Raw genomic sequence first — 25,387 nt, forward strand, 5'->3', positions numbered from 1 at the left:
ACACAAACTGAAAAACCTGACAATTAGTCTTATGGCTTGAATTTAAATACTTACATGGTAATACACATGATTTTAATTTGAGAAGCATAATATAATTTGATTGCAAGTCACATTCAAATGTATAGGATAACTTGACCTACTACATTAATTTTTTTGAATTATTAGATATTCATGGCTAATAACTTTAAGTACTTAAGAAGATTTAGTTAAATGATTAGAAAGTTTCACAAGTGCCTACAGTCCTTGTTAACCTGCGGTGTCAGTCATTGAGAATATATGAAAGATAGAGATAGATATACTAAATTTTAATACAGGTAGGGTATTTAAAAGAATTTAGTTCTGTTCAGGGTAATTTAAAGTCATATTTATGAGTTAGGTGAACAAAGTTAATTGAGAGCCATTTTTATTCTTATGCAAAGATTATTAGGTTAACAAATTAAATAAAAACACCTACAAAGAGAATGAGAAGACAAGCCACAAACTGGGAAAAAATATTTGCAAGGACACATGTGATAACGGTTAACTCCAAATATACAAAAAACATTTAAATCTCAATGATAAAAAGTCCCCATTAAAAATGGGCCAAAGGCCTTAGCAGACACCTCACCAAAGATAAATAGATGGAAAATAAGCATAAGAAGATATTCTACATGATATGTCACCAAAGAAATGCAAATTAGAAGTATAATGAGATATCATTACACATTATTAGAATGTACAAAATCCCAAACACTGACATCAAATGCTGATGAGTGTGGAGCAACAGAACTTTCATTTGATGCTTGTGGGAATGTAAACTGGTATAGCCACATTGAAGACAGTTTGGTGGTTTCCTTTGGGTATTTACCCAAAGGAGCTGAAAACTTATGTCTCCACAAACGCCTGTGCACAGATATTTGTAGCAGCTTTATTAATAATGGTCAAAACTTGAAGCAACCAAAATATTCTTCAAGAGGTGAATGGATAAACTGTGGTACATCCAGGTAATGGAATATTATTCAGCACTAAAAAGAAATGAGCGATGAAGCCATGGAAAGACATGGAGGAACCTTAAAATACCTACTACTAAATAAAAGAAACCAATGTGAAAAGGCTGCATTATACACTAAATGATTCCAACTATTTGACATTCTGGAAAAGGTTAAACTTTTCCTGGAGACTATAAAAAGATCAGTGGTTGCCAGGGGTCACAGGAAAGTAAGGGATGAATAGAAGGCAGAGAGGATTTTTAGGTCAGTGAAACTACTCTGTGTGATATAACCATGGAATCTGGTCATTGTACATTTGTTCACAGTCGAAGAAAGTACAACACTGAGAGTGAACCCTAATGTAAATATGGACTTTGGGTGATAATAGTAAGTTGGTGTAGGTTCACTGATTGTAATTAATGCAACACTCTGGTGATGTCAGTCACAATGGGGGAGGCTGTGTGTGTGGGAGGGCAGTAGGCATACAGGAACTCTGTACTTTCTGCTGAGTTTTGCTGTGAACCTAAAATTGCTCTTAAAAACCCAAAATCTTAAAAAATGTGTTAGCAGAATCTTAAGGGAAAAGGTAGGTACTTGGTTTCAAAATCATTAATATATTGAAATAATTGTGAAAAACATGACCTCTATGAACATTAAAAACAATAAAGAGGTGAAGTGACCATTTTTAGGATTAAGGGTCACATCTAGACTCACAAATGTGAACAATGAATGCATGGGCTCAGTCTCTGGGATTGGGCTCCTTCTAATGAGACTCTGCCTCTGGTCTTGCCACTCTCCAATCCATCTTCCACACAACTGTCACCATGATCCTTCTAGCAGACAGCTCAGATCGTCTTCTATCCCCAATTAACATCCTTCAGCAGCCCTTATTCCCTTGAAGATAAAGTGCCAGCTCCTTACCAAGGCAAGAAAAGAAGAAGTTCTATATCCTTTGGGGCTTCTGCATCTTTATTTTCAGCTACTTTCTCTCACACATTTTTCAGTGAGGCACACTCCTTTAGGTTCCCAATTCCAGATTATTTTCATACTTTAGTTCCAGTTCCCCATTCCTTTTTAAAATATTATTTTTCAATTACAGTTTTCATTTAATATTATTTGTTTTAGTTTCAGGTGTATAGCATAGTGGTTAGACAATCATAATTTACATAGTGTTCACCTTGATATTTCCAGTATGCACCCAGCACCATACATAGTTATTACAATATTATTGACTATATTCCCTATGCTCTAGTTTACATCCAAGTAACTATTGTAACTGTCAATTTTTATTTATTTATTTTTTAGAGAGAGGAGAAGGGAAGGAGAAAGGGAGGGAGAGAAATATCAACGTGTGGTTGCCTCTTGTGCGCCCCCTACTGGGAACCTGGCCTGAAACCTAGACATGTGCCCTGACTGGGAATTGAACCAGTGACCCTTTGGTTTACAGGCTTGTGCTCAATCCACTGAGCTACACCAGCCAGGGCCAATTTGTACTCCTTAACCCCATTCACCTTTTTCACTCAGACCCCTACTCTTCCCCGCTCTAGCATACATAAATCCATTTTCTGTATCTATGAGTCTGTTTCAATTTTGTTGGTTCATTTTCTTCTTTATATTCCAAAGGTAAGTGAAATCATATGGTATTTGTCTGTCTTGGTCTGACTTATTTCACTTGGTATAATACCATCTAGGTCTATCCACTCTTTTCAATGGCCAAGTAGTATTCCATTGTGTAAAAGTACCACATCTTCTTTGTCCACTCACTTGTAGATGGGCACTTGGGTTGCTTCCATACCTTGGCTATTGCAAATAATGCTGCAATGAACATAGGGGTGCTCATCTTCCTTGGATTTTTAAAAATTCTAGTTGTCCACTTTTTTGGTCTCAAGCTTTGCAGCATGAGTCAATAGTCAGATTTTATGAGAATAACAAGACCATACTAGGCCAAGTTGTTTTCTTCCAAAAACCAATTAACTCCTCTAAGCAGTGGAACCTGGTCATTGGAAAATGCATGATCCCCTTTCCCTGATTTTGTTTCAGGAATGGAAGCTATATCTCCGCTGGGAGGACTGAGTTTGGTGCAGAGTCCTTTTGGTGACATGCACACATATCTTTTCTTAGAGCCTCAACCCACACTTCTTGTTTAACTGAAACCCATGTGAGAGAGGGGTGAGATAAAGGACAACACCTAGACCTCAAAGTAGGTGGGAATCACCAGGGGCCATGATAAAGTGACACTAGCATAGGCTGGGGGATGTGGCACTATCCATTCCAGTCCTGGGAAAGCCAAGATGCTGATGCTGCCATTGATAATAGACAGAGTGGGCCAGCTGGGGAGGAGCAGGCTGGGGCCAGTACCCTGTGACCCGATGCTGTGGAAGACCACGTCCCAGGCAAACAGAAGTGGGTGGGTGAAAAGAGGAGCTCTGTAAGCAGTATTTGCAGCTGTTTGTATGTAAGGGATATGACTATTTCTCTGTGCTTAGGTTGATTTTTGCAGGTGCCTAAAACAATAAAATGAACAGTGTGCAAAGATTAGAATAAAATTAAATAGTCTTCAATTTGAATCACGGATAATGAGTAGGAAGTGACTCAGAAATAGATCATTTCTCTGCCCTCCTTTTACTCATAAAGAAAGTTAGATCAGAGAGGTTTAGCTATTGCTCTAAAGATACATAGCCAGAGACTAGCGGTGCCAAGAACTTTATTTAACTCATAGATATGACTCACTAGTATAGAATTATTCTTGTTTTAAGCAAGTGGTTTCCTTGGTCCTGTCATTCCATTCAACTCATCAATGGTGGCTGAATGATAACACTGTACAAGTAACTAACTTTATATGTTTTGAATGAAGATAACTAGGGATTGAATTACTATTTATTTATTTACTTATTTTTAGAGAGGGAAGGGAGGGAGAAAGAGAGAGAGAGAGAGAGAGAGAGAGAGAGAGAGAGAGAGAGAAACATCAGTGTGTGGTTGCTGGGGGTCGTGGCCTGCAACCCAGGCATGTGCCCTTACTAGGAATTGAACCTGTGATGCTTTGGTTTGCAGCCCGCACTTAATCCACTGAGCTATGCCAGCCAGGGCTGAATTACTATTTTTAAATTACCAAATGACTAAAAAAGATATATGCAACTCCCACGCTGACCAAAACAATGTTTATAAATGTATTTTACAGAAATTCAACACTTTGTGTGATGCTTTAAAATACTTAAAAATTTCTTTCAAAAATATTATTTGACTATAACTAAAATCATAACTGTAATTCAAAGAAAATGTACCAGATTGTGATTTTAGACTACATAAAAAATAGTAAGCAAAATTAGAGCAGGAAAAACAACAACCTCATTTTGGACATAAGACATATGACTTTGTGCAGAGAAACTAATAAAAATTCCTGTCATGATGTGGCAAAAATTGCCGTGAAATAAGCTGACTCACAAAACTACTAATCAATTATTTTCAACTATGGCAGGAAAATGGCATAAAAATCATATGATTAGAAAAGTTTTAGAGTTTGACAGTGTGTGTGTGTGTGTGTGTGTGTGTTTTGAGACAATTCAGTTTTGTTTTGCCTGAACTGTGCCGAATGACAAGCATACAAGTGAACTTGAAGCCCTTTGACTATTTAGAAGGACACAAATGGTGGATGCTGTCAACACCAATCAGAGAAACATCAGGATTTAAAAAGAGAGGAGACACTCTTTATATTGGACAGTCATCAAACTGTGCTACCGTCAACTGTGATGGCAGCAAGCTGTGCTCAAGGAATATGAGAATTATGCTACTGCACTTGACTTTGAGTTTCCTCTTTCTAAAATGGAGTTGAAGCAGCTACTGACAAAGGACATATTCAAGAAAGTCAGTGGGAAAGAAAAAACAAACAAAAACTAGGGGTAGTATGAAGAGGAAGTACACACTTGGTTTCATTCTATGGCCTCTGAACTGGGTCAGTCTGCCCTGGGAAGTCTGAATCCCCAGTTTTAGATGGGAGACCGCCACATCCCAGGAAAGTCATCTGGAACCAGACTACGTCTTCACAAAATATTTAGCAGTGATTGTGCCTCAGCTTCAGAAACAGCTGTTATAGTTTCCCTTATCATAAGCTGTATGTTCAGACGTTCAATAAAGAGTGTGTTTACATTTGGAATATACAGTTTTAAATAAGTGAATTCTGTTTGTCTGTGGATGCTAACTGCAAAACTGGTTTCATTTAATGCTACTGAACATTGCTCTACTAAGCAAGAAAGAGAGGAGTTGAACCAAATATAAGGGAAAGATTGCCTCTAATGAGTGGGGCTTAGAAGTAAACAAACCAATTAAAAATGATTCTTTGCTTCTAAGATCGGAACCTCTGGGGGAGGGAATTGGTAAGGTTGGCTGTCCTGATGACAGAAAGCAGAGAAGTACAGAGAGGCCCGGCTCCTGGTCAGAACAGGAGCTGCTTGCTTCTATACAAGATACTTTAGTTTAGAGGATGCAGATTTCTAATTACACTCTCCTGTTTTCTGCTCAGCAGGCAAACTACAGAGCCAGATCACAGTCTAAAGGAGCATTTGCCACTAGCAACATTCATCTTAAGATCAAAGGTTGGAGAAAAGGTGGATGCTGCTTTTCCCTTTATTCACATTACCCCTAAATAAATAGGATACCTCCTAGTACTTATGTTAATGTGCTTCCACAGGTGAAAGCTGTGGGTGAGGACAGAGCTATGGAGAGCCTTGGGAGGGAAAAGGATGCAGGCAAAGGGGAGGAGCCAGATTTAAATTAGAATTTGGCAGGGGTAAGTGAGGAGGATGAACCTGAAAGTGCCCACACCCACAAAAGATTGGTGTCCAGACAGAGTTAGTATTAAACTAATTAGTGTATCATACCAGACAGCTGGGACAGAAAAATACCCTGCTTTTCCTCATGGTACATCTAACCTAGGATTAATGTTGTGTTGAAACACTCAAGGGAGGATAAGGTCTTGGTCCTCTGAACCAGGATGAGAGAGAAAGACCCAAGTAGTCACTGATGATTCTTGGGACATTGGAATAGAATATGAGAATAGGACTATGTCTGAGACAGGGTGGCATGTGACATCTGAAGCATCTCCCATAGCTTGTCTGCAATCACTGGGTGGTAATCATGTCACCTGGAATATGGCTGAAACGCATGCCTTTTGAGTCAGTGACTTCCTCTCTCAGAGCTGAACCAATTACAAACATGTTTATTTCACTAGTAATAAAAATATCTATTTTTATTAGGGAAGGTATTAGGGTCATATCTGATTCCAGATGTTACAGTTCAGACCTCCTTCCCAAAAGGCAGTTAGATAAGCTTAACACCACAATTCTCATCTTGACATGATGTCTACCACCTCATGCCCTATAAAAGGGTGTGCACCACTCTACTCTTTAAATGAGATAGGCACAATGAATTCTACAAGCTTAGTAATCTCTTAATTGTCCAACTCCTGTTCAATCCCCACCATTTCTCTCCCAGCTGTCCAGCAAAGGCTGCTACTGGTCAAGCGAATTCTCCTGTCTTCATACATCAACCCAGTCACCCTGCCAACCTTTGCTTCTTCTTCCTCCTCTTTTTTTTCTGTTATAAAAATGGAGTGGGGGAATGTGATTCACATACTGGCCACTTTAAGAACCAGGCATCTCTCTTGCCAGGAAAAAATTCTTCACAGTAACATATTACAGCTTTGAGCAGAATCTGCAAGTTTTTCCACAAACCTTCAGAAATCTTATCAAACAACAGATTCTTTATACCACTTGACAGCCTAAAAGCTATTTAATGCATCAACAGAGAAAAGGGCTGGATCTTCTCCTTTCTGTCTAGAGACCACAGAACCACTGAGTTTCCTGATTTGAGCAGCAGTTAACTATGTAGTTATAGAGTGACAGCCTGAGTCATAAGCCCAAAGTTCAAGGTAGAGCCCAAGGTAGTTCTCTCTCTATAGAGAGAACGCATAGTTCTGAAATGAGGATGGTCAAGTTGGAGTCTCTACTTCTAAACCAAAAGAGTTACTCAACTTTTCAGCTCAAGACTTCCCGTGAGTAGAGTATTTGACTAAAAATGCGTTCAAACTTGGCTTTCCATTGAGTCCACAATATTCCTTCATTCATATAATTTAGTGTTCTGGCAAAAACTGAGAACTCTCTGGGGAAGTCATGGCAATAATTCCTCTCTGGTCTCAGGAGAATTATTTCTCCTCAGTGGGTCCTGGAAGCAGTCTGTAAGGTCCCCTCAACCTCTTCCTCCCTTCTCTATACAACCAATTAATTAATCTAGAAACAAAGTAGCAATTATTTATTCATAACTCAAGGAGGGGCTCTAAACTCTCAGGTTGTAAATAGCTAGGCACAGAGTTTCCCCATAAAATATGAATTCTTCTTGGCTATGGATAAAGGCCACATTACAAAAATCAACTCTAAGAGGTGAAATGTTTTCTGATGGGCAAAGATTACCCTAACTTCTGTAAACATCCCCATGCAGACAGGTCCCTAAATTCAAATCAAGAGAAAAGCTTTCTTCTCCAACCTCACCCAGTTGGCAGAGATCATGCCCCATTCCCTAGCATCAAGGTCTGCAGAATATCCTCACCACAAGCCTACAGCAAGAACACTCATGTTGGAGCCAAAAGTTTTCAAAGAGAAGGCAAGAGTGTAGAATTAATAGTAAGGTCTTATAGTTCCATATTTGGAGAAAATGCACTTAGCTACAAACTTTTCTCAATGTCAAGAACATATGTATCTGTAGAAATATTACTTTCTGGCAAGCAAATGGACCAATGAACTAAAGACTATTGTTGACAGTTTTCCATTTTAGAAGAGAGTCAACTTTGCCTTAAAAATACTATAAAATGATTAGACTCCCTAACTTCAGTGCATGTAATTTAAATGATTTTTGTAAAGTTTCAATTGTATCAGCATCTTTATATTTTATATTTTATTTTTGATAAAATTTTCCAAGAGAATAATTTCATACTTTTTTTTAGCACAAGCTCTTAGATCTGATAACCCAAGGAATCTCAGTAAACTTTTTAAACAGACACATCAACTGCTTAAAGTTGCAGGAGTGTTATTTATGAAAATAAAATGAAAATTCAACAAACTGAATATTACTTTCCTAACAGAGTTTATCTAAAATCCTGATTCATATTCTGAGTGAAGTATTTATTTCTTAAAAATAATTTTTTATTTTTCAATTACAGTCACCTTTTTCATCCATTCCCCAAACTCTCTCCCATCTGGTCAACTGTCAAAATGGTTTCTGTATCTGAGTCTGTTTCTGTTATGTTTGTTGTTTATTTTGTTTTTTAGACTAAATTGTTGACAGATATGTACTTACTGCCATTTACTTATTCATATTTTTTATCTTTTCCTTCTTCTTCTTGAAGAAAACCCTTTAACATTTTATGTAATACTGGTTTGGTTGTGATAAGCCCCTTTACCTTTTTCTTGTCTGGGAAGCCCTTTATCTGTCCTTTGATACTAAATGATAGTTTTTCTGAGTTGTAGGTCCTTGCTTTTCATCACTTTGAATGTTTCTTGCCCATCCTTTCTAGCCTGAAAAGTTTCTTTTGAGAAATCAGCTGACAGTATTATGGGAGTTCCCTTGTAGATAACTGTTTTTTTATTGCTGCTTTTAAGATTCTCTCTTTGTCTTTAACCTTTGGCATTTTAATTATGATGTGTCTTGGTGTGGGCCTCTTTGGATTCCTCTTATTCGGGATTTTTTGCACTTCCTGGACTTGTGTGTCTATTTTCTTCACCAGGTCAGGGAAGCTTTCCATCATTACTTTTTTCACATAGGTTTTCAATTCCTTCCTCTCTCTTCTCCTTTTGGCACCCCTATGGTATGAATGTTGGTATGCTTGGAGTTGTCCCAGGGGCTCATTATACTATCCTCATGTTTCTGGATTCTTTTTTTTTTTTTTTTTTTTTGCTGTTCTGATTGGGTGTTTTCTGCTTTCTTATTTTCCAAATATCTGCTTTGATCCTCTGCTTCATCTACTCCAGTTTTGACTCCCTATAATGTTTTTTTTTTCATTTTAGTTACTGTTTCCTTCATTTCTGACTTGCTCTTTTTATAGTTTTCATGTCTTTTTTATGCTATTGAAGTTTGTACTATATTCATCTACTCTTCCCCTAAGTTCATTTAGCATCCTTATAACTAGGGTTTCAAACTCTGTATCTAGTACATTGCTTGTCTCCATTTTATTTAGCTCTTTTTCTGGAGTTTTGTTCTGTTCTTCCATTTGAGCCTTGTTTCTTTTGTCTCCTCAGTTTGGCAGCTCCCCATGTTTCTGTTTCTATATATTAGGTAGAGCTGTTACATCTTCCTGGCTTAGTAAAGTGGCCTTATGTAGTAGGTGTTCTGTAGGGTCCAGTGGCACAGCTTTCCTATTCACTCAAGCAGGGCACACTCATACCCCATGTGGGCCATGTACATCCTCCTGTTTTAATTGAGTCTTGATAGCTATTGGCATGTCAATGGGAGGGATTTACCCCCAAGCTGATTGGCTGAAAAAACTGGCTATGAGCACTGTGGAGGATCATTTGTGAAGCAGGGTACCACCCTACGGAACAGGGTATACTTAAGCAGGGCTCTGGTGCCCTCTGAGCCTACCTCTTGAGCATATCACTGTGGAGGTGGTTGGGTGGTATTGCGATGTGGTCTGAAGCTGTCTAAAGGGTGTGCCGGCTCTGGGGCCTCTCAGCAGGTGGTGGTCAAGGTCAGTCACCACCTGAATTCTAGCTGGGGCTGCCCACCATGGGCTACAAAGCCATCTGCATATGGCTGCTACTTGTGCTGGGCTTAGAGGTGTCTAGAACAGGCTAAGCTGTGAAGCAATACTGACTGCCACTAGGTATAGGCCTGGGACCACTTAATGAGAGGTATGGAGCCTCCTGAGGCCAGATGCTGCTTGTTTGAGAGATTTTAGGAATGTCTGAAGTATGAACCAAGACCAGCCATTTTTATTGAAAAGCCATTGGAAACAGTTTGTATGGACCTGCAAGCTGGGTATGGCAGGGTCTTAGGGAATTATCAGAGCGAGGCTATGGTTGATGGAGACTCAAAAATGGCACAGGCTGTGTGGGGGAAGGGCTCAGAAAAGGATCAATGGTCTCTGACAGTACTTCTGGCTGAAAGAAAGCTGCCCTTCCAGCTCTTGCCCTGATGCCAGCCACTTCAGTTCCTCCCGATATGTCCCTGGTGCCTTATGAGCTGTTGTTCCAAGACTGGAGCTTGGAGCAAATGAGTCCCATATGGGTAGGCCCTTTAAAAGGAACTGCCTGTGATTTCAGAAGACTTTGCCTCACTCAGACACAATTCCCACTGGTTTTTATAGCCAGAAGTAATGGGAACTTCTCTTTCTGGCACTTGTACTTAGGCTGGACCTGGGCCCCCTCACTCCTCAAGAGAGACCTCTGCAGCTGAGATGTCCCTCCTGATTTTTATCCATCACACCTGGGTGTAGGACCAGCCCCTTCCAAGTCTACACCCCTCCTAACAGTCTTGAAGTGGCTTCTTCTATATATCCTTAGTTGTAGGACTTACATTCAGCTAGAATTCAGGTGCTTCTGAGTGATGGTTGTTCTGTAGTTTAGTTGCAATTTTGATGTGGTTGTGGGAGGTTCCAAGTACCATATTTATGCTTCTATTTTACCAGAAGTTCCATGAACTATTCTTTATCACTGGATCAAATCAATACCACAAACAGTAAACTGCTAAGAACAGAGTCTGAAAGTGTCTTTAAAAGCCTATTAAACAACATATTTTGTTGTAAAAATTAAAAACTACAACCAATGGCACAGAAAGAAATCTTTATTACTCAGGAGTAAATTTATATCCTTAAATGCCTTCATTATTAAAAAAGATAAGTGAAGAAAAGAGATACCAAGTATTTGCTTTTTTAAAAAAGAACAATGAAACAAACTAAATGACTAAATTAATAAACATATATAAAAGTAAAATTAAAATCCATAATACAGATAATGAAAAAAGTTATAGGATGGGTAAATATATTTAACAGCTGTTGTTTTGTTTTCATTTTTATTCTTAGGATTGAAAACTTCCTGTAAGCTTAATTAAAGATAAAAAGAGAACAAAACCAATAAATATATAACACTAGAATGTGAAAGGAAATGCAACCAGAGATATAAAATAAATTAAAAGTATTATAATAAAATTTATCAATCAATCTATGGCCTCAGATTTGATTGTAGCCTTAACAAAATACAGACAACCAAAAAAAAAAAGAAAGAAAAGAAAAATTTGAGCAGGTAATTACCACAGAAGAATCAGAAAGTGATTAAAGACTCAGTATAAAAAAGGCCCCAGGACCAGAGGCACATGCAGCTAAGTTTTGTCTCATCTTAGTTCAAAGTTTTAAAAACTAATGTTCTCCAATCTTCTCTAATTAGTAAGGATCACCAGGGATGCTTGTAAAAGACATGGGTGACTAGGTCACTTCCATGGAAATTTTTATATAGTCTGGTTAGAACTTAGCTATTTGTGTCTAAGTGCTTTATATCTTAAGAGATATTGGGAACTGATTTGAACTCTGATTTAAACTCTTACAGGCCAAAGAAGAAAGATAAAAATGCTCACTGTCATAATTTTAATTCTCAAATCTGATAAGGACATAAAAGAAAATTAAAAAATAGATAAATCTCATTAATGAAGAGATGCAAAAATTCTAAATAAAACTAGGACATAGAGTCAAAAAATGTGTCAGAAGAGAAATATAGTTTGAGTATATTGTGATTATTCCAGAAATGTAAGGATACTTATATATTTAGAAGTCTCTCAAGATAATAAAAATCAACATATGGCTTCAGAAAAATATGATAATATCATTAGATAAGAAAAAACATTTGATGAAATTTAGCAGGATTCATAACAAAAACTCTAAGCAAAGCATCAATAAAAGGATATTATTTATGATGTATTTTTTATCAGAAATGAGAACAAAACACTAACACCAATTTACTTAAAACTAGAACCTAAACAAGGAGGCAAGCTGTAATCATTATTGCTTAATACTGGCTTAGACTCTAAGTCTTAGATGCTCTAAGTGCACAAAAGAAAAAGAAATAACTGGCAGAAAAAGGGAAAATAACCATTCTTTTTGCAGGTGACATGATTACATACTTAGAGAAAGTTACCAATGGAAAAAACATTTCATTTAGAATAACACCCAAAACCACCATTACATAGTTAGAAAGTATAAAGAGTTAGAAAGAGATGTAAAAATCAAACAAGTTCTAGATGAATAAACTATAAATTATAAAACAGACAACATCTAAACAAATGGAAAGGCATACCATGACTTGGGATGAGAAGACATAATATCATAAAAATGGCAATGCCCCCAAATTAACATATAAATTTAATACAATTCTAATTAGGATTTCAACTGAGGGTCTGAGAATTGAATAAGTTGATTTTAAAATTTATATGGAAAATTAAATGTCAGACAATAGCTGAGAAAAGCATGGAAAGTGAGGACAGGACTTGCCTTACTAGGTATGATGCCTTAGCAGAAAAACATAGCATCAAACCACTCTAATCAAGTCAACAGAATATTGGTACAGACTACAAAGATTTATGTATCTCTAGGTTCACTAAAGCATTATTCATGGTGGCCAAGACGTGGAGGCAACCAAAGTGTCTTTCAACAGATGACTGGACAGGGAAAATGTAGTACACACATACAGTGGACTACTACTCAGCCATAAGAAAAGATTAAATACTGCCATTTGTGACAATATGGATGGACCTTGAGAATGTTATGCTAAGTAAAATAAGTCAGAAAAATCTAAGAACCATATGATTTTACACATGTATGGGATGTAAAACTGTAACCAATGCAGGAAACTATGGTGATTATCAGAGGGAAGAGGGTGGGGAAGATAGTAAAGAGTAAAGAGGGCCATTATATGGTGACAGAAGATGATCACCACTTTGGGTGGTGAGTACATAATGCAATATACAGATTATGTATCATAGAACTGTACACTTGAAACCTATGTGACCTTACTGACCAAAGTAACCCCAATAAATTTAACTAAAACTATATTAAAAGGGCAACATACATAAATATACAATTCATAAAAACACAAACCCAGGCAGCCAGAAAACAAATGGAAATATGTTCAAATTCACTATTAGTTAAAGATATGCAAACGAAATGAGATGTTACTTTCACCCATCAGATAAGCAAATATTGAAAAAGCTACAGTGCATGGTAGGCAGGGGTGGAGACGAAGAGGGCACTTTTATACATTGCTGGTGGAAATATTAAGTATTTCAGAATTCTTGGAAGGCACTTTTGCAATTCATATTCAAATTTAAAATACATATACCATTTAACCAAACAATACCATTACTAGAGACTTATTCCATAGAAATAAAAGCACTAGTAAATAAAGACATATTTTGGCTTTGCTTATTGTGATAAAGATCTGGAAACATTAATAGTTGTATGCCTAGTCATAGCTGAATGGCTAAATAAAAAGTAGTATACACCACAGGACACTATGATGCCTTTAAGAGAACTGATTTAATGCTATACTAGGTGACTTGAAGGGATTTCACAAAGTACTGATGAGTGAGAAAAACTGGATATAGAAGAGTGTGTATAATATAATCCCATATTAATAAAACAATAGCTAACCCTCCAGATAAAGGTGCATGTACACATTTGTGTTTATGTGTGTGGTGTAGAGTGTGTATATGTGTGGAGTATCTACAAGTAAGATTTTATGAGCAGGGAGATAAATATGGAACACTAGACTACGTATGCTGGATTGTTACTATCCATTAGCTGGTGGAAGAGAGAGAGCAGATATGGATGAAAGGGGGTAGGATAGAGAAGGCAGAACTAATAAAAAGGGAAGTTTTTAAAAAATACTGCACTAGAAATTGACAAGCTGATCCTCATATAGAAGTTCAATAAACCGAAAACAATCTTGAAGAAGAATAAAGTTGGAGGAGTCACACATCCCAATTTCAAAGCTTATTACAAAGCTGTGGTAATTAAGACAGTATGGTACTGGCATAAAGACAGACACAGAGATCCAAATAATAGAATTGAGAGCTCATGAGTAATTCTATACATTTGTGGTCAATTGATTTTCAACAAGGGTGCTAGGACCAATCAATGCAAAAGAACAGTCTTTTCAACAAATGGTTGATACAACCTAATATCACATACAGAAGAAGCTGGGTCCCTATCTCAAGTCAGACACAAAAATCAACTTAAAGTGGAACCAAGACTTGAATGTAAGAGCTAAAATTATATAGCTCATATAAGAAAGCCTAGCCAAAATTCTTCATGACTTTGGTTTAGCAGTCATTTCTATGTATGACACTGAAATCAAAAGCAGTAAGAGAAAAAAATAGATAAACTGGACATCAGAAAAAGCTTGTATGCTTCAAAGGACACCATCAGGAGTGTGAAAAGACAATAAATGGAAGAAAAAGTTTGCACCCTGGCTGGTGTGGCTCGATGGATTGAGCGCTGGCCTGTGAACCAAAGGCTTGCCAGTTCAATTCCCAGTCAGGGCACATGCCTGGGTTCTGGGCCAGGTCCCCAGTGGGTGGTGCATGCAAGGCAATCACACATTGATGTTTCTCTCCCTCTCTTTCTTCCTCCCTTCCCCTCTGTCAAAAAAATAAAAAAATAAATAAAATCTTAAAAAAAAGAAAAATTTTGCAAATTATATATCTGATGAGAAACTTGTATTTAAAATTTAAAGAATAGTTACAACTCAATAATAAAAAGGCGGATGATTAGGCAAAAGGTCTGAATAGATCTTTTCTTCAAAGAAGATATAAAAATGACCAATAAGTACATGAGAAGAAGTTCAGCATCATAAGTCAGTTAGGGAAATGCAAATCAAAACCTCAATGAGATACCACTTCACACCCACTAGAATGGCTATGATCAAGAAGACATAAAAACTAAGTATTGGGGAGAAGAGAAGAAATTGGAAACTTCCTATACTGCTGGTTGGAATGTAAAATTGTATACCCACTTTGGAAAAGTCTAGCAGTTTCTCAAAAGGTTAAACATAGAGTTACTCTATGATCCAGTAGTTTCATGCCTAGTTATATACCAAGGAGAAATGAAAACTTACATCTACATAAAAATTGTACACAAATGTTCACAGCAGTATTATTCATAATGGCCAAAAAATGGAAACAGCCTAAATGGCAACAAACTGAAGAATGGACAAATAACATGAGGTATATCCATAAAATGGAATATTATTCAATAATAATAAGAAATAAAGTAATGATACATGCTACAACATGGATGAAGTTTGAAAATGTTGTATTAAATGAGAGAAGCCAGTCACAAAGGATGACACGTGGCATGACTCTATTTATGTAAAATGTCCATAATAAAGAGATTTGTAGTGATAGAAGACAGAGGTGGAATAGGAATGAGGAGAAACTGCTTCTAGCATGTTTCTTTTTGGGGTGAAAATTTTAGAACATGAAAATATTCTAAAAATGATGATGGTGATGGATACAGACACATGTGGATATGCTAAAAGTCATTAAAAGGTACTTTTGCAGGCCTGGCTGGCGTAGCTCAGTGGATTGAGCGCGGGCTGGGAACCAAAGTGTCCCAGGTTCGATTCCCAGCCAGGGTACATTCCTGGGTTGCAGGCCATAACCCCCAGCAACCGCACATTGATGTTTCTCTCTCTTTCTATCTCACTTCCCTCCCTAAAAATAAAGAAATAAAATATTTAAAAAAAAAAAAAAAGGTACTTTTGCCCTGGCTGGGTGACTCAGTTGGTTGGAGTGACATTCTCATACACCAAAAAAGTTGGATTCCCAGTCAGGGCACATACCTAGGTTGCAGGTTCGATCCCTGGTCAGGGAGCATATGGAAGGCAACTGATCCATGTTTTTCTCTCATATCAATATTTTTCTCTCTCGCTCTCTCGAATGCTCTCTCTCTCTCCCCCTTCCTCTCTCTCTAAAATCAATAAACATATCTTTGGGTGAGGATTTTTAAAAATGTACTTTTAAATGGCTCACTTGTATGGTACATGAATTATGTTAATAAAGTTGTTATAAAAAACTGCATTAGAAAATAACATGTAATATGATTGCATTTACGCATATGTAAAATTTTGCATATGCAGGAGATGCAAGTATATGTAAAATAAAAGACTAAGAACAAAACCAAATTCAGTTACACCTCAAGAACACTGTTTCCATATCTATAAACATTATAATTCTACTTATCTCATAGGTTACCTGAGTAATTAAAAGGATGACCCATGTAAAGCACTTAGCATAATGCTTGGCATACATTAATCACTCGATAATTGCTAACTCTTGCAATTAGCCATGATGAAAAGATACTTCCCAAAGCAGTTCAAATGTCTTTCATACTCACCTCCATTGTAAAACCTATGACTTTGAAACATTGCTCAATTAATTCATACTGAGATTTATAGAAACTATTGTTTGTCATGTCCTGTATTGTTCTGAGGAGATCGTTCTGTAGGTATCTGAAAAAAATATGGAAGGATAAGTAAAAATCTAAAATTAAGTGGAAAGTGAAAGTATTATTTATGAAAAGTACAATCTGCTTAATTACCTGGGAGGCTTGTTTTCAGGCAGCTTGTAATGGGCTAGTTTCTTCTTTTCGGCTAAACCAGCATAGATGTAGTAAAAAACATGAAAATTTTTTTCTCCACTAAGAAAGTAAGATGTTTTCAGTAAGGTGGTTAGTAGGAATATTTATTAATCATTAAAATTACTTGGCAATATAATTATCAGAACAACTGTGAGTACCAATATGAGTTTCCTGGGATACTGGATTTTGGCTTTGTGGTTGTTCTCATTGGTATTATTTTCAACAATCATTGTCATTGAATGCCAGACACTACTAAGCATTTTATATGAATCACTCAATGGCTGTTTGCAAGTGAGTCCAGGCACTGTTGCAGGCACTGGGATGCAGTAGGAGCAAACAGTCAAAAATCCCTAACAAGCAAAATAGCGACAGACTCCTAAGAGAGCAGGATGACAGCTAAAGGGGAGGAAGGGTAGAGGGTGGAGGGGTTGAGCAAAAAGGAAAAAGGACTCATGGACATGGACAATGGTGTGATGATTGTGGGAGGTGGGGGGAAGTGGAAGTATAAGGGGGATATATGGTAATGGAAAAAATATAATAAAAGATCCCTAACTTCTTGGAGTTTGCATGCCAGTGGAGCAGAGAGAAAAAGAAACAAATTAATAATACATATAGACAGTGTGCCAGATGATCATAAGCACTACATTATCTTACTTACCTGCCATAATCCCCTGGTTATTGTGAATACACTTCCCTCATTTTACATACAAGGAAACTGAGGCTTAGAGCAGCTACTGATCTCCTCTCAGGTCAGAGCTAATGGCTAAACTGGATTCAAACCAGGGCTGTTTGAATCCAAAGCCCACATTGTTACACTGACTTTGTGGGGCTCAGTTTTCTCACTGTATGAGAAATCTGCTATGAGTCTCAAGTTCTGTGATTCTGTGGTTCTATATATAAACAGCATTTCCAGATTCTGGAATAATATAATTAAAGGACTGTGAGTCACATGGTGAGCCTCTGGCTCTGGATGGTCCACCTTCTCTTCCTTTTCTTGTCTTCCTTTTGTTACAAACCCAAACAGTAGAGGGGGTCCTACTGCTCTCTGCCTGCCAGGCAAATCTCCAAAGATGGAGTTTGGTGGAAAAGAAAGGAATCTTTTGTTTAATGGCAAATTTTGGCCTAAAATACCTGGGTAACAAAAGTAAGGGGAAAGGAAAAGTCAGAGTATAACATATTTAAATATTTATCATTACAACTTCTACATAGGTTGAAGAACTGAAAATAACACAAGAACAAAAATCTGTTCACAGCGCTGACTACTACCACCAATGTTTCTGGAAGTAATGGCAAGTTTCTGCCTCAAGGGCTGTTTCCTCTAAGACACCCAAAGAAAAATCACTCCCTCTTCCTCTGCCAGCTCAGTTCAAGGTTGCACCAGGAACCTCTTTTCTCACCCAAACAGTATCATAAATGTAGGTAGCTTAGTTGGTCTCTAGTTGCCATCCAGCTTCAGGCATCTTTTGGAGTCTGTGCCCCAGACATCTGCTCACAGGCCCACTGGAGACTATTGACATGCTCCCCACCCAGGGGAGGGAGAAGAACCAGCTGACTTTTTGCTGCTCGGTATGCTTCATTTCAAAAGTCCTCTCCCAGAATCCCATGAATGTCAAAAGCCAATGGGAGCATCCAGCCTTCCAACCAGTGAAGGCCAGGGTCAGCCATGTTCTTCTTTGCCCCTCTTCTGCCATGGTTAGCAAGGGGGCAAAGTCTGCAGTCACACATGCGCAGCTCAGATCCCTCCCCCATTTCCGGGGTGTGTGACTATGTGGTTCTACACATAAACAACATTCCCAGACTCTGCAATAATATAATTCAGGGAAGGAATGTGGGTCACATGGTGAGTCTTTGGCTCAGGATGGTCCACAGCATAACTGCTGAGACCTCAGGGTCCCCCTTTTCCTACTTTTCTTGTCTTCTCTGTGGCTCGGGAGAGTTCCTGAAATGGATCACGCTTTCTCTCCAAGGTCAGGCAAGTTCTCTTCAGAAACAGAGAAGGCTGATCTTCCTGCTTCCCAGGTTCATTGTCTGCATTGTCCTTCTTTGGCCCTGCTGTACTTCGATTCTGAAGGCCACGATCATCCATTTGGAGACTCTGGGTCCACCTCTGTCTTGTTGCATTGCTGTTTTCATTTTCTCACTGCACCTTCCTCTAGTTTGGGATGGTTCTAAATCTTCACTTGACTATTCACTCCATTATCACGCTGAGTCTGGGCCTGGGGAAGAGAAGGGTTCCCCCTACAGGGGCTAAATTAAGTATAAGCCTTAAACCCTAATGACTTGCTGTCTTTATTTCTTTTCATATGACTCCTCTTTCAGTTACTACCAGGCTCCCACCCCATCATAAAACTTTGAATGTTACAAGAGGGACTTGGTCAGGAGATGCTAAATTGTTGCTACACAAGCACTCTTCTCTGTGGCTGTATTAGTCAGGAATCTCCAGAGAAACAGAACTAACAGGATGTGCCTGTGTGTCAGGGGAGAGATAGTCTGTGCAATATGAATTGATCAACGAAGGAGAAAAGAAACATCAAGGGCAACAGACATTTTAGAAATGAATGGATGAAGCTAAGTCAGGGGAGCAAAATTCAGAGAGGTGTGAGAAGAATCAGGGAATCCCATCATAGAAGCAATGGCAGGGGAACTTTCAAGAAAAGGGGTGGTCCACTGGCTCAGAGGCTGCAGTGAGGACTGGAAAGGGTTGAGAATGGCTGTGTTCACACTCTCCACACACCCAGAGTCACCAGTAACACTTCAATGAAGATTAGCAATGTGGGGTTAGAACAAAATGAAAATTTTAGTTCTTGTCTTTTCTCAGCACAAAGTAACGAAACTTCTCTAAGGCTGGCACAGCATGCAATCAGTTTGCTTTGTTCTAATGAAATCATGTGACTGCTCTGTGTGTCACACCTTTAATGCTTACATGACACAGTGTACAATCAGAGAAGTGAGTCATAAATGGAGACACTCAGAATTGGTAGTTTTCTCTTTAATTATCAGTTTGTGTTTAAAGAACTGTAATTTGACAGGACCTGGAGATACTATAGGAAATATACTGACCGTCAGTAGACAAACATTCAGAGAGTTAAAGAAGCAGGAGAGAGGTACTGCCAAATGTAGCCATTTCATGACTTGCCCTAACCATGTCAAAGGTGTGCCTAAGTAGGCAGAGGACCATCCCATCCCATACGTGCTCCTATGATCAGTGCTTCCCAGGTCACAATGGCTGGGGACAAACAGGGTCGCAGCAAGTTACCAGAGTATTTTTCTGTCTCTGGCCACAGCCTTGTGTGTCTTACAATACTTCTTCAGAGTCCCACTGAGCCATTTTCAGGAAGGTCCTCCGGGCTGTCTCATGTGTGTTCATCTGCCCTAGATCCCAGGAATCATTATGTAGCCAAGGCCTCAAACACCCTCAAAACGGTGGCAAGGTCCTCATAAGGGTGTGGCTTACTCCAACTGTAAAATGGTTGAATCTTTGACAAAGTGGTCAGCAATAAGTCTTAGAAAGCCAACAGTACAACTTTATATTCATAAGCGCTATAGAATATTCATGAAACAGGGCTTTTGATTTTTCACTTTTAATTACAGCTCCCTCCACTAAGAGTTGCTCCTCTAAGATGTGCAGTCTCCTCAATCCCTCAATCTGCCATCACCCTGCTCACACATAGCAGATGGACCCATTGCCTACTTTTGTGAGAGATTAGAAACCAACAGGTGATCAGCATGCTTTGTGTCCAAGTATACACGGATTTCCAAAAGACGGTGAACTGCTTTACTGCAGGAATCCTTAGCTCTGTATCTTCTCTGCCTAGAACAGTTCCTGGAAGCTAGTAGGCACTAAATAAACATTTGCCATATGGATGGATGGATGAATGAATGATGAACTTTGTAGCCAAACAGACATGGGTTCAAATCCCAACTCAGTCATTTATTAGCTTCTTGATATTATGTAACTTTTTACAATTCTCTTAGTCTTCATTTCCTCATGTATAAAGGAGACAATAATATCCTGTCACATCACTTGGAGAATTAAAGGAATAATGGTTATAAAGTGCTTATCACAATGCGTGACACAGTGATTGCTCCATGAGGAACACGGTTGCTTCCTGTACCGTAGAGAGCACTGCATGTGCACTCTGTTCATATCTCCTGTGGGGTCTGGTAAGGTGCTGTGAGTGCAAGAGAAATTCAATTGAGGCTTGCTGAAGTGAACTGTAGCATGGGAGAAAAGTGCAGTGAAACAGCTATAATTTATACTTACAAGTGAAATTAAAGCAACCTCTTTTAAAAACTTCTTTAGAATAAAGGACTTAAGTAAGCCACAACTTATATGATAGTGCCATTATTAAAAAAATAAAAATAAATATGGTCAGAGATTGGGGTGGGATGACTTGAGGTGAAAAGTGAAGAAAAGAACTTGTTCCCTACAAAGAAATGCTAAATTCAACAAAAAAATAACTGCTCTGATTCTCCTCTGCCACCTGAGACCCATTTTCTGTTCTTTGCCAGACTGCGGTACCCACCCAGGCTCCAGCCTTCTCTGCTTTCCAGTGGGGCTTGTGCACTAGGAAGCACAGGCAGGAGATGGCAAGGAGGGAAAAGACAGAAGTCCAATATGCCCCCTTGGCCCCTCACAGAGGCTGTACTCCTTAAATTAACAGGTCCTGTTCGACAGCCAGTCCCCCAGAGCTATGGCTCTCACCAGATGGTGCAATGCTGTTCTCTCCTTGTGCCCGTTAGACCAAGGGTAGTACTAGTTTCTTGCTGCTGTTTTTCTGTGGGTGTCTCACATTTATTCTTGGTTCTTTGATGCCCTCTTTACTTCGGCTGATAATCATCTCAGTTAAACTCTTTGAACTAGACCTTTGCTTTCAGTGCCCTGACTGATAGAGTACATTTATAGTTATAATTTAAAAATGGACCTACTAAGATTTCTTCCATTATATTTCATTTTTAAAAACTTCTCTGGGATTTAAAAATACAACTGAAGTTAAATAAAAAAGATGTAAAAAACAGAAAAATGGAAAAATGGTAAGGCAGTTGTGCTCAAATTATAACTGAGTTGTATTTCAACCTGAATGTAAATTTGGGACTTGGAGTGCTTTTCCTCAATAAACAATGTAGTAAACTAGACTAGTTCTTTAGGAGAGCTGGAAAAAAAGTTTACTTAGTTTATAGCATGCCTAAAATATAATCCTAATTGAGCAATTATCTAGAATGCATCCTATGATATTTCAATAAGCATTCATGAAATTATTTCTGTGTTTAACCTAGGGCATCACTGTCCAGTTTATTCCATGTGAATGATGCTCCGCAGAACCCAATGTGAGTGGTGCCCTCTGACATTATGCAACAGGGTGGCACCATTTAAATCTCAATAATTTAGCCTCTTAGGTAGATCTTCCCAAATGCCCGAAGGAGAGTCTTACACAGTTACGAGAGCAGGACATGTTCTTCTGAGAATAAGTTAAGGCTCCACATCTGCATAAGACCCCAAGGTCCCTCTAAGTATGGGTGGCAATGGCCACCTATGCATGTCCACTAAGTTCTGGGCACAGGGTGCACATTAATAATGATAGCTGCTGTTTACAGAACATCAAACTTCTGTGTCTGTGCTAGATGTTATTTGAATCTTCATGAAATTATCAACACTATTACTGATAATAATAGCTTAAAATGATGGGTTCTTACTGTGTGCTATTCATTGTGCAAATACTTGACAGGCATTATCTTAATCGATAGGTAGGACTATTGCTATTTCTATTTCAAAGACAAAAAACTGAGGTATGGAGAGATTAAATATTTCAAATCATACACATAGTAACTTTCAGAACCAAGATCCAAGAAGGGCCTTTAAAATTTAAATATCTTATTCAAAGGAGACCTATGTGTCTCAGAGCCATAATTAAAAAACCATATTTACCTAATAGTCTTTCCTTATATATCTTGAATTGAGGACTAATGAATAATTTTCCACACTGAGAACTGAGCTCAGGAGCTGGATTCCAGGCAATTTATATTCACAATTTACTCATAGTTGAATGACAGCAAATTTGAAGGCATGCATATTAAATAATAATGTGCTACTATGTAACAAGAGCTTGGGTTCCCATGGATTAACCGACGTATTACTACAATAATGTAGGTATATCTAGCATAAAACCAACATAAAAAATGGAAGACTTTAACTTGCTCACTTAAAAATAATATATAACCACTAGGATAGAACTCTGATGTTGTGACTATAGTTTCCTCATAAAAATAACAAAGATATCTTGGAATTATTAGGCCAGAGAAGAAGCTTTGTCATTTATCTACAAACTGTTAAAAGGAACACACATGCCACTCGTGACACATATGCTGTTTAGGGCACACAGTTTCAGGACACACAGGTCACCAATGACATGCACATCACAGATGGTACAAATGTCACTAGTGATGCATATGTTGCTTATGAAACTTGTCACCTACAACACACATGGTGCTTGGGGCACACATGTCACTTGTGATAAATATGCTGCTTATGACACATATCTTTGCTTGTTTCCCTAAAATAGGAGAGATTGTATGTGAACTTACAGAGCTTGGTGGATAACTCGGGATTTTTCCAGAAGATATTCATAAATCTGTGCTCCCACCACGGCTCCAGAAGGGGTGAATTTCATTTCTAAATATTTTCCAAATCGGCTGGAATTGTCATTTATAATAGTGCAGGCATTGCCAAAGGCTTCCACCAAATTGTTCACTTGTAAAATCTTCTCTTGAAGGGTTATATTATTAGCCTAGAGAAAATGTTAAGATATATTTAAAAATTAATTTGTATATAATGTTTCTTCTTTGACAAGCACCTTATGTATATATAAACATATATGAGCATATACTTGGTGTGTTGCCAGATGGGACAACCAAGCCTATTTCTCCCCTCCTGTATGTGCATTCACCCCCTTGATCCCTTAGAGGGGCTAAGGGACATTCTGTGCTGTTTCTATTCAGATACAGTTCCATTCAGTCCCTAATTTGCCAACACAATTTATACATACTGAGGTACACTTATTTTTTATTCCTCATCTTCCAGTCTTGGCCCCCATCCAAATGTTCCCCAAAGCCAGAACCATTTTCCCTGCTTTCATGGAAGCTGTTAAACCTGCAACTAAGGGAGTTTAGATAATTTGTAAATTCAAAAGCAGAGGAAAGGGAGTAATTGTGAAACCTGAGGACAGCTTAGAAGTGTAGATGGGGGACTGGAAGCCCAGTCAAGGCCTACTTGCCTGTCCCTGTGTTTTTTTCCTACCCCACTTCATATTCTCCTCTCCTCAAACAAGTGTAACGTTTTTGTCTTTATCACTTTGAAATTCTACCAAGTGGAAATTCATTTGTATTACAAAGCAACCTCTTTTAGAAAAGCATCCTCTACCCTGAGAAGTTTAAGGAGGTATCAGTCATTCACATCTTGGTAGAAATTTTGGATCGGGTAGATTATGTGCAGTGTAATATCTTGCTGAATTTAGCTATGTTAAAGTTGGGAATTTTGTTAAGTCAGGGCCTAGAGCAATGTTTTGGAACACAGGCTACAGCAGAATGTGAATGGGCTGAAGGGGGCATTCACAGTGAGGTTTAAGGGTGTATAGGACTTCAGGTATTTCTAAAAGAGGTAATAAGGGTTGAAAGAAGAGAGTAACATGAATTGAAACAAACTTGGGTCTTTTAAAATGTTGGGCTGTACTTGCACCCATGAAAAAGATGAGAAAACATCTTCATCCATGTACATTAGTTCCCTGCTAAGTAAAGTTTTGTTTTTTTTTGAGTTGAGGCTTCTGTGGGATATTTTTTATTATTGTTTTATTGCAGTTGTCTCAATTTTCCCCCTTTACTCTCCCCTGCTCCACCACCCCTCTGCCCGATACTCCCACAGTCAATGCCCATCCTGCTGTCCATGCTCATGGGTCATTTACACTTGTTCCTTATCTAGGCCCTTCCCCTTCTTTCTTCCCTTATGCCCTCCCCTCTCCTCTAGTCCCTCACAGTCTGTTCCTTGTTTCCATGCCTCTGGTTCTGTTTTGCTTGTTTGTTTTTTTTGTTTATTAGGTTCCACCATAGGTGAGATTGTATGGTATTTGTCTTTCACCACCTGGCTTATTTCACTTAGCATAATACTCTCTGTTCCACCAATGCTGTCCTGAAGAGTAGGAGCTTCTTCTTTCTTTCTGCCATGTAGTATTCCATTGTGTAAACGTACCACAGTGTTTTGATCCACTCATTTACTGATGGGCATTTAGGCTGTTGTCAGCACTTGGCTCTTATAAATTGTGCTGCTATGAACACTGGAGTGTATAGGTTCTTTTGAATTGGTGTTTTCAGATTCCTAGGGTATAATCCCAGAAGTGGAATTGCTAGGTCAAAAGGCAGTTCCATTTTTAGTTTTTTGAGGAAATTCCACACTGTTTTCCACAATGGCTGCATTCCCACCAACAGTACACTAGGGTTCCCCTTTCTCCACATCCTTGCCAGCACTTGTTGTTTGTTGATTTGTTTATGATGGCCATTCTGACAGGTGTGAGGTATTATCTCATTGTAGTTTTAATTTGCATCTCTCTGATGGTTAATGATGTTGAGCTTCCTTTATTTCATATGCTTATGGGCCCTCTGTATGTCCTTGGAGAAGTGTCTGCTTACATCCTTTGCCCATTTTTAAATTAGATTGTTTGTCTTTCTTGCATTGAGTCATATGAGTTCTTTACATATTTTGGAA

At 38.3% G+C, this 25,387-nt stretch overlaps 1 protein-coding gene across 1 annotated transcript in view; it reads right to left on the reverse strand.

Moving 5' to 3' along the window:
- MYO3A (myosin IIIA) overlaps positions 1 to 25,387 on the reverse strand; it is a 203,556-nt gene that overhangs the window by 95,466 nt on the left and 82,703 nt on the right. The window contains exons 13-15 of the mRNA XM_045858071.1: positions 23,218 to 23,420; positions 16,597 to 16,695; positions 16,393 to 16,507 (exon numbers count right to left, since the gene is read on the reverse strand). Coding sequence (XP_045714027.1) covers positions 16,393 to 16,507; positions 16,597 to 16,695; positions 23,218 to 23,420 — 417 coding nt within the window. The remainder of the gene's footprint in view (positions 1 to 16,392; positions 16,508 to 16,596; positions 16,696 to 23,217; positions 23,421 to 25,387) is intronic.

The sequence above is a fragment of the Phyllostomus hastatus genome, unplaced genomic scaffold (assembly GCF_019186645.2).
Source record: "Phyllostomus hastatus isolate PE091 unplaced genomic scaffold, TTU_PhHast_1.1 phas_scaffold_1674, whole genome shotgun sequence".
Taxonomy (NCBI): domain Eukaryota; kingdom Metazoa; phylum Chordata; class Mammalia; order Chiroptera; family Phyllostomidae; genus Phyllostomus; species Phyllostomus hastatus.